The sequence below is a fragment of the Anthonomus grandis genome, chromosome 13 (assembly GCF_022605725.1).
Source record: "Anthonomus grandis grandis chromosome 13, icAntGran1.3, whole genome shotgun sequence".
NCBI classification, from domain to species: Eukaryota; Metazoa; Arthropoda; class Insecta; order Coleoptera; family Curculionidae; genus Anthonomus; species Anthonomus grandis.
Genome location: NC_065558.1, coordinates 21,230,660 through 21,241,848, shown reverse-complemented (window position 1 = coordinate 21,241,848; position 11,189 = coordinate 21,230,660). Strand labels below are relative to the sequence as shown.

The 11,189-nt window shown below is 30.9% G+C and overlaps 1 protein-coding gene across 1 annotated transcript in view; it reads left to right on the top strand.

The window, feature by feature from the left end:
• The first annotated feature begins 726 nt into the window (after window positions 1-726).
• The window catches only part of LOC126743620 (chitinase-like protein Idgf4), a 35,308-nt gene continuing 24,845 nt past the window's right edge, over window positions 727-11,189 (top strand). Inside the window, exon 1 of the mRNA XM_050450805.1 lies at window positions 727-927. Within this exon, the coding sequence (XP_050306762.1) occupies window positions 768-927 (160 nt within the window). The 5' untranslated portion in view covers window positions 727-767. The remainder of the gene's footprint in view (window positions 928-11,189) is intronic.

Here is an 11,189-nt window from a genome sequence, read left to right as displayed (position 1 = left end):
ATAATCATAATCCATTACAATAAATACAAAATCCATACTGTAGATTAGTGCACGGACTTCGATAGCACGACATAACATCTCTTAACATTTAAATACTTAATTCAACTGAAGATAAAAGGACTTATTTGACTAAATGTTGCCAATGAGTTTGTTGCAAAACTTTGTATTTGTTCATAAGGTTGTCCAGATGGGTAAAAACAAGCTACATAAAAGATCAAATTATATTTAAAAATCAACTTCATAAACGTCATCACACTATTCGCTTTTCTTAAATACTTGCCCTTACCCTAGATTTAGAACTTCCATGTTTAAAAAATCTTTTACTTATATAGCAATTAAAGCTTACAATTGCCTTCCCCACAAGTTTTAAAATATTAAAAATTCGAAAAAGTTCAAAACAGCTCTACCTGCTATATCGTGTCAACAGCCAAAAGTTTTAGTATAAATAATATGGTCTCTTCTGTCCTTTTATAAACTAATGAGTTAAGTGTAAGAGTAGTCTAGGCTAAGCTTCACTCGTCATATTTAGACGTATATTTTCTTTTATAAATAAAGACCATTTATTATTAACCTTATTATTTTTAACAAAATACTAATTTTTTCCTGAGAAATGCTTTAATAAACCTAATAAAATCCGATAGTTCACGACCTCCATCAAAACCCAACTACCGATATCGCGCCACTTAATTACAATAACAGTTGAAAGCCCGGCCCGGCGATTCTCAAAAACAGAAAAACCAACAGAAATAATTCTGATCTGTTACGAGATGGTACCATTAAACTACTTAGTGGTGCTGGCCACCTTGGTGTGTGGAGTTTTGAGTGCTGTACACCAACCTCCACCATTACCTCCACCACCTCCACGTGGAGCAAACCATGGCAAAATTGTTGTTTGCAATTACGAAACGAAGTCACACTTTAGGGAAGGTAAGCAATACTTTTTTCAAGTTATATTTGCATAGCTGCGCTGTTTTTCCATTCATCAAAGTTTTCGATAATAATTTCGAGATAATCCTAGGTTGTAATAAACTTACCATTTCAAACGTCTGTCATCTTATTTCGTAGAGAGAATTTACTACTTTTTCTCACTTTAATTAGAATTTTGTTTACAGTCAGTGGTTAAAATAAGGAAAAAAGTAATTTTAAAAGCAGGTATTAATTCCTAAAAAAAATCAACTCCTATAATTTTTTGTTCTGTATATATCGCTATATTTTAAATTCTGGATCTAATTTTACATATTATAATAAATAATTTATCTAGTATACCCAATATTCAGCTATTTAGGATAAAAATCAATTTACAAAACAAGGTATACGTTATACTGAAAGATTGATATTTATAATTTTGTCAAAATTAATTATTTTCTACATTATCAGAGAACTATTTTCCAAATAAAACTAGCATCACAGAACTGTGAGTAAGATTCTTGGCTCTTATACCCCTGGATTTTGTCCTTTAAGGTAAATAACAATTGTGTAAGGGGGTGTAATGTGTATAAGTATATAAATAATTACAAAAAAATAAAAAAAATTAAAATTGAGATTTAGGTACCCAATAATAGTCCTATGGGTGGAACCTTTGGTGTGACACTCAAATCACAAAAAGGTTTTACCACTAACCAAAACTCTTTATGTTACCATCGACACGTGTTTCGCTAACGATGTTAGCATCTTCGATGGGGAGAAGATTAAAAGTCCTAGGAGTTTTTACATCGTTAGAGTTAGTTTTGGTTAGCGGTAAAACTGTTTTATAATTTGAGGTGCCAAATAAGGCCAATTGAAGAAAATACTATTTTTAGATAGATTCGCATATTTTCAAAAAGGTAATAGTTAAAAGTCTCAATTATATTTCTTAAATAAATTATGTGATTTGTTTGTGAATTTTTGTTCATATTTTAAATTCTGTATATGAAAGAATAACAAATATTTTGTCATTTCAACCCCCCAAATATGAAAATGTTATGACGTAAACCGTAAAATTCATAACCACCCCAGTGAGGAGGTGAAATTCGTGTAATAAAAATATATTTAAAAGTTATACAGGGTGGCCCATGGAAAACAGTCCAGCAAGGTTTGGGGCCCTTTTTAAAAAAAAATGCTCAACCACTTAACATCAACTCCTTGGCGGACTTGGGTTGCAACCACCCTCAAAATCTTAAATAGGAGTGGGGGTCAAGTGATTATTTTAAAATTGTTTAATACTTTTAGTGCTAGTTTTTAGAGGTTCTTAATTTACGAAACAAAACCCTGGCATCCGTCGATTTTTGATTTAAAAAAAACGATTTTTTGTTTAAATTTTTAACTTTTCAACTTCAACCCCTTAGCGGAAGCGACATTCACGACATTTTTTTAATGAGAAGGGGGTGTTGTGATGCATCTTTTGAAAGGCCATTCAATTTTTTTACAATAGCGCTTTGTTTTTTAAATTTGGGCTGCGGGTTCGAGAGAAATCAAATTTTATTGATTACTACTTATGCAATATTTTATTAAATGTTGAAAATGTCCGCCGTTTACCTCCTTACAATAGTACAGTAACTGTTGTGTGTCCCTGGACATTGTGAAGAGCGGGTGTTATTTGTTGATACTCATGAATGATGCGGTTCCGTAAATCTTCTAACGATTCAGGTTGGGTGGCATACTATTTTCGATTTAAGATGTCCCTACAAAAAAGAAATCAAGAGAAGATAAATTGGGTGATCTCACGGGCCATTCGATAGCACCCCCTCTCAATCCATCTACCAGGAAACGTTTCATCCAGAAACTGCCGTACTGTTAATGCATAATGGGAAGGAGCCCCGTGTTGCTAAAATATCGCATTTTCTTCATGGTAGCGTTGGTCGTTTTCTATAATTTCAATCAATACTGGGTTAATGGGATTCTCCATTATTTTTGAATATTGCTAAGCTTTCATATGCATCTAATTTGCTATTGTTATTAACTGGTTCAGGTAATTTTAAGTTGTCTATCCGTACAAAGTGACCAGTATTTAAAACATGTGATAAAAACACACTTGACTTTTCTACTCTTACTCTCGCTAGCTATATTTCATATCGCTAGCTAGATGTTCTTTAAATGTGACCTTAGTTGATCTTCTGGATTGTGCTATATACTTTTTATCACAATCGTTGCAATTAATCTCATAGATCCCAGACTTTTTATTGGTCTTTATTTTATCTTTTGAGTTTCCTAAAGGATTTCGTAACTTGGCCGAACTTTGAGGCATATATTTAAATGCCTATTTTTATAACTATTTTTATAACCTTATCTTTTAGTAACCTATTTTTGATACCAATAAACCATTGAGTTCTAGGTTTTAGCTTAATCTTAAACACATTGTCAAGACTCTTACATTATTTGTGGCAAAGGTGTTTGAATGAGTGAAATATTAAAAAAAAACGTTCCTTATTGCAAATTCCGCAACTCTATTTACAATATTGACAGCACCTAATACAATCACAACTTGGCAAACTTGCAATTTTTTAAAACAAATTGCACAATGTTCGTTTTTAGTTTTAGCTTTTCTTTTCGTTTGCTGTGTCAGAGACAATTGCTTTACTAGCAGTTTTATTAAATGTTATCAGTGGAAGATCGTCGCTATCTTCTTCACTGCTGTGATCATATAAATAAATAAATTAGGCTACATAGGGTTTGTAGACTAAATAATTCTCGGAAATACAGCTGGAAATACATTTAATTTCTTTTAAGAACTATTTCTCCGTTGACATCAATTTTTTGTTTATGCTTTATACAGGATCTCCCAAAAACTTCTTTATTTTCTGACTTTTTCGAGTTTCTTACTAATAACTCCTAAATGATGCACTTCTGTAAAAATTAATTTTTTCATAAATTTTAATTTTAATGGAATTTAAATTAAAATTTATGAAAAAATTAAATTAGTATATGAAATATAGTATATAAATAAAGTATAATATATAAAATTCTGCATAAAATATACTTAAAATTTCGCCAAATTATTAGAACAGTATGCTAGGACAAAGAACAACGATTTTACAATATAAAATGTAATATCAAACTAAATAAACTTTTCTTACATGCAAATAAAGAGCTTAAAAGCATTTCCAGCTTTCGCAGAATTATTTAGCCTACACCTCTTTTTCGGTCTATGTTGCCTGGCCTATAAACTCTGTAGTTCTAAAATCTGATTTAAGGTCGTTGCTCACATTTTCATATCCATTGTCTGCTTAACAACGTGGGAAAATCTTTAGGAATTGAGGTGCTGGACTTATATGCTGGAATTATATTTCTCCATTTTTTTTTATCGGTGAGAAGACTAAAGTGTTAGTGAGAACATCTAACGGTTGCATTATATGCATAGTATTTGTGGGTAAAGCTGTCATGTAAATATTATTTTGCTCGCATGCCTGGATTACTAAAGATAAGAAATTAAAGGTAATGTCGAATTATGATTTTCTTCTCAGGAGTGTTCACATCTTTAATTTTAGCAAAGTATTGAAAAACCATTTATCGAATTAAATTATATCAAATCAACTGCTAGAACCTCCTTGAGTCTAGTTGATGTACAAATTTCCCGCTTTGTAAACAACCATTGGCGGCAAAATTTCACGTGTGGGGTTGCCATACAATGATGCTAATCGATGCTTTCAAATGTTGCTGGACCGACGCATTTTGTTCCCCTGGGGACCATTATCTTCTTAGCTCCAAGATCATCCTGAACGTTGGTCTCATCATAGTTAAAGACCAGCCTAGGATATGAATCAATTAAAGCATATTTAAGAACTCATTAACAGCATTTGGTTTTACCGATGCACGTGTTCGTTTGATATTTGCGGCTAAACGAGCACTAAGGTTGTTTCTGCTAATAAAGGATTGCAAAAAATAACTACCTGGAACATTGCCTTCAATCCGCAATTACAAAGAGAAAACCCCACTCACTCCACTCAATGTCTTTATCACCAAGTCCTCCTCTATGGACGAAAATACGCATGGGTGACCTCAACTTATATTGAAGGGCTCCCCGCAAAAATTTAAATTTTTTGTTTGCTTTCGCGACGTACCGCGCCTAATGGCGGCAACTGCCTTTAGTAAGTCGGCTGTTAAATAATTGGCGTAGGCTCCCTATAGCTATAAAATATGCATAATATCAAATCAAATAAGTACCAATCTAAATTCCTAAATATCTTTGTGGAAATCTTTAAACAAAAATACGCTTCTTAATAAATATATAGAATAATGTTTGTTTTTAATGTATGTAATGTATGACTCATAAGTGTAATATAAAAATATATATAAATCACTATTTTCTATTAGAAAAAAATAAACATGTTTATTAACAACAATCCGCTGGCAATGACCATGGTATAAAAATCGTATAAAAGTCAATGTCTTATGTTAAGGTTATTATTACAAGGCGACTACGTACTTAAGAGATTTATTACATTACTTTTTGCAAATATACTAATATGTCTGGAGCTGCAACTGACTTTCCTTGGCCACAACATTTTTCCTGCAAACAATGAAAATTATTCAATTACGATCAATTATTTTAATTGAGTAATAACATAATTCTAAGTGGCATATTCATCTGACATATTTCCATTTGATGCTTTAAAAAATATAAGTATGAAATAATTAAGGATAAACTTATACCAAGTACTATACGAAAATTATAGATATCTAGGAATTGTATGATTTATTTTGAATATTAAAGAAAAGATGAAATTATTTTTGTATTCCAGGTACCAAGATGATGTCTAAGGATGCTAAACAATGTAAATTTTGATTGACAAAAGTTTTATAATCAAAAATAATGAGTTACTTATTATATTGGGTATTACGTCACTTATAGCAAAAATCATAATAGATAAGTATATTTTATTTTTAATTTAATTTAATTTTACTTTAATGACCTTGATAACGGTAGTAGATATAACTACCGAAACGTTGGTTCAAATTAGGTATTTAAAAAAAAAAAAAAAAAAAGTAGGTCTTCTTGTTGTGTTTTATCGTTTTTTAATTGTAATATTCATAACAAAGTTAGGTAGGATATTGAAAAGAAGAAAGGAGCTCAGAGATTAATAGATTGAACCTCAGCTCCTAGGTATATAAAAAATCTATTATACCTCAAGTAAATTATTGTATTTAAAACTTATTGAACTTAAATTAAATTAAGTATATCGAACGGTATCGTTACAGATTTAAGTTCATATTTCTTTTAAATACGTGAATAAGTCTATTTTCTTCTTCTTTTCAATTGTTGAGCGTGTGAGATAAAAATTTCTAAATTGATTTTTGCTATAAGTGACGTAATACCCAATATAATAAGTAACTCATTATAAATTCGTCACAACAATACAGATTTTACTTAAATCAAAAATAATGTTCTACATTCATATCTCGAATATCCTTTCGACATGTGCCTAACATTTTCTTCATTCGTTAGTTAGGTGGAACATTCAGGCGTATTTAAAACGTTAAAAAAAAAAAAATTAGTAGTAGAATTTCGTAATGAAAAACCCGCAGAAAAAAAATTGAAATTTAATTGAAATTAAAATTTAAATGAATATTTTCATTTAAATTTTATCACTAACCAGGTTACTCATCATTATATACAGTGCGAGTCTGTAACTTGGAATAAATTCGATAATAAATAAGTGGGGGCGTGTTTGGAAAAACGCTGGGATAAGTCAATTGAGATTGTAAGTTGCGCATTTTTGACAATAAAAATTTTTTATACAGGGTGTACCATGTAGGCAGGACTAATACCGACTTTCTTATTTTAAATGGGACACCCTATATGTACTCCTCAATATTTGCCGGCTTGGTCACATAAACTTTGGAATTTAAATATCCCAATAGGAAAAAATCCAGCGGAGTTAAATCGGGCGATCTTGGTGGCCATTCAAAAGGTCCTCTCCTGCTAATCCATCTGCCTGGAAAAATAAAATCTGACTGTGTATATGCTGACCTAGAATTCCTGCCCAAACATTTACTGGGTGTTGAGTGTGGCCTTGCCTCATCCAACATGGATTTTCTTGTCCCCAATAACGGCAATTTTGACGATTTACTTTTCCGTTTAGCATAAATGTCGACTCATCGGAAAAGAGAATGATTTCTGTAATAAGATTATTATTCTGTAATAATTCTATAAATTGTTCATAAAATTAAATTCCTCTATCTGCATCCTCCTCATTGAGTTCCTGAAGAATGTTAGTTTATAAGGATGAAATTTTTCTGCTCCAAGAACCCTTACTACTGAAGACTGGCTCACTTTCAATTCGCGCGCTACCTGCCTAGTGGGAATATTAGGATTTTCTTCAATGGCTAATAACACATAAATTTGGGTGTCTTTATTAAGAATAGATAGAACGACCAGAATTACTTATTATTCTTACGTGACCATTTTTCCGAAACTGTTTTTCAATCTTGCTTATAATGCTTTGAGGTATGGATGGTAAATCAGTATACTTCTGTCTGATTAAATGCAAAACTTCATTTTGCGTTCTTGTTCTATCTCCGTACCCAATCATCATTAAAATTTCAATCTTGTGCTTTTTACTTAAATAGCCCATTTCGTAAAAAAATTAAAAGAAGCTTAAATCTGATTATCCGACAGTAAAGGCACGTCTTGTAGCGATGTGAAAATTTATAAAATGTCAAAATTATAAAAATGCAACATTTTTATAGGACATTTATAAAATACATTACGAAAAAACTGCTTACTGAAACGCATATTTTTTGAATTTAAAACATTTTTAAAATAAAAAATCAAAACTTAAAAACAGGTGAATAAAGGTATGGCATGTGATACATCAAAATGTTTGGAATTTTGTGCAAAATCCAAAAATATAATAACATGTGGGGTGTCACATTTAAGATAAGAAAGTTGGTATTAGCCCCGCCTACATGGCACACCCTGTATAAAAAAATGTATTGTAATAAATGCGCAACTTACAATCTCAATTGACACGTCCGAGCATTTTTCCGAAGACTCTTCCATTTATTTATTATTGAATTTATTCCAAGCTACAGACTCGCACTGTATATAATGATGGGTAACCTGGTTAGTAATAAAATTTAAATGAAAATATTGTTCTGCAGGTTTTTCATTACGAAATTCCTCTACTAATTATTGTTTTTTTTTACATTTTAAATACACCTGAACCACAGCATAAAGAAACCAGCAGTCTCACTCCGCTAGCGCCAAATGTAAGCGAACTAATAGCATCCTTAGCCATGCCGCAGCCATGTTCTCCGGATGCCGAGCTCACTGTTTATCGAACTGTGTTCATAGGTGTATCGCCTAGTTCAGCGCCGTACTTAGTGACTATTTTAATAGCATTTTTACAAAGCGTAGCGTTTTTTATAAAAACTTTTGTATTAAAAGAGGGGTTTCTCAAAAATTATTAATGAAGCAAAATAATTGACTTTGCCAAAGTTTTTAATAGCTGCAAACTTGGCTGTATGGCTTAAATAACATAATTAAGCATCAATTAAAGTTGCAGCAATGTAATTTTTTTTTTTGATTTTTAAGGACATTATTTATATTTCTGCCATTTTAACAGTGTTGCCATATTTAAAAGAGTTGCAAAATTGTATACTTTTACTTTAGTTGGTACTTAATAATATAACAAAAATTCGCAGATGTTAGAATTGTTTTGAATTGTTGCCAACTATTTGTCTTTATTTATTGGCCTAAGAGTTTCTATTTGTTTTGAAATATTACTTTATTTGTATAATTAGTTATCCTTAAACTACTATGTAGTCAGATGTTAATCTAAAAGCGTTACTATACAGGGTGTTAATTAAGTATGTACCATAAATTATTTAACAGGCGATTGTTTGAGTAATTTTAAGACAAAAAGTTCATATGAACATAGGTCCGCAAGTTCTCTGGCGGTGTTATTTATAACATTAAGGAGCTAATTTACCCCTAACATGATTAAATTTATTAGGTTCAGTGTAATCTCGAACGGGACCTGAAGAAATATTTGTGGCAAAAAAATTGGGGCACCTGAATTTTGTGCCATTTTTAATATGTTATTTAATTTACTCAAATACAAATACAACTTTTTCGTATCTCGCTTATTTTTCGAGAAAAAAAAAGTCCACTTAATTGCATATCCCTGGATCACACAAGGAATTTGGGGAAAAGTTTCATTTGGAATTTATTATTAACTAAGCAAGATACGAAAAAAATTCAAGAGACAGAAAAGTTTTATTTGTATAATCCACAGAACATAATAAAAATTGCACAAAAGTCAGTGGCATATATTTTAGTTGTTGTTAAATTTTAACACCCTGTATATTGAGAACGAAGAATTTCTGGACATATGTTTATATAAACTTTTTGTTTTAAAATTACTCAAGAATGGTCTCTTAAATTTATGGTACATACCTAATTAACTTCCTGCACGTATTCTTCTATATCGTCGTTGTTAGATGTAGAAATGCGATGTTTATTTTTGTTTAAATATTTTGTTAATGTATGAACTTTATTTATATTAAAAAATCAATATTTGTACTATGTAGGTATTTTTATTTTACAAGATAATAACATCTAAAAAAATGTTTAAGTCCGGCTCTAGCCAGGGCAAAAGCCGCGTGGACCGTAGCGAGTGTCAGCGGCATCCCTACTATAAGCAAAAATGCCTCGCCTGCGTTAGTACACATGCACCGAACTCGCTTATTCAAGCCAATGTATTTTTATTGAAGTGCGACTGCTGGTTTCTTTATGCTGTGCCTGAACGTTCCACCTAACTAAAGAAGAAAGAAAATGTTAGGCACATGTGGAAAGGATATTCTAAATATGAATGTAAAACAATATTTTTGATTGTTGTTTTGTGTGTCTCTGTGACAAATATATTTTTGATGTATTTTTAACATGTCGTAGCTGTGACTTTCTATCAAGTACTTTTAAGTTTTCCAGGATGGTGAATGGCGTTGTCGTATTCATTATTGGCTATCTCTGACACTTGACAAATTAGATATTTACCTTTGTCCAACATAGAACAGGCGAATGTAGTAAAGCATTTAACAATTAATATCTTATGAATGTTCTACCAAGATGCTAAGTGCTAATATAGACCATTTTCTAAAAGTTTCTGGAATGTTCACAGATATTTCAGAACATTTATAGAATACAATACATATATACAATCATATCCATAGTAAAGAAGATTTGACAGCTGAACAAATGCAGCGCTAATTTTTTTTTTCTTTTTTTTTTTAATAACTTTTTTTCTAGTGTACTGATTTTCGCCAAATTTTAGTGTTCTTTCTGCGTTGGAATATGCAGATAATATTATGTGTCAAAATTTATAATACAATGTCATAACTCATTTCCTTGGAAACTAAAGCGTTTCGTTTCAAGGTTTGCTTTGTTACTTTTGAAAATACGAATTTTTAATTATTAAAGGTACGTTTTTCTTAAAAACCGTTAATTCTACGATGATGCAACAAGACCACCTTTTTAAAAGATCTTTTGATGCTCTTTACTAATTTCATTTCCTAATTTTCCTAAGGTGAAGGACAACTTAAGCCTTTTGTCACTGACAATATGACTATCGTCATACTAATAGGGTGAATACAAAGAAACACTAGTAACATGCATGCAAAATTTGGCGAAAATCAGTAAACTAGAAAAAAAGTTATTAAAAAAAATAAAAAACAAAAATTTTTTTAACACCCTGTATCTTCCTTAATTTTGAGTTTTCGAAAAAATTGTATAGAGGTTTGTTGCATTCATTTTTCATGTAGAATTGCCCACCGAAATCCTGACGCGTAATTTCCAGACACTTTGTATAGTTTTGGCAAAATAAAAAAGTTGTTTACAAATATTTTTTCATTATATTATCCAACATAGATTTAAAAAAAAAGTATTCTAATTAATTATTTTTTAAGATCACAGTTTTGGCTTTCATATACACAGTTATTTTAATACATATTTCATTCTAAAAGACAATACCATGAATTTTAGGCTAAAAAATATATTTAATTAAAACAACAAATTATCTAATAATAAACCCAACTTATCAACCCGATGACCCCTTGTACTGTTAAGTTCTTAGAAATCCCATTAAATATTTTATTATGTTTTGTTCCATTTACTTTAACGATGTTGTAACCAGCCAGATTCTGAGTAATCAGTTACTTCTCGAAAATTCGAGCTGCAAACATGATAAGCAAAAAAACCCATTTTAAATGTAAAA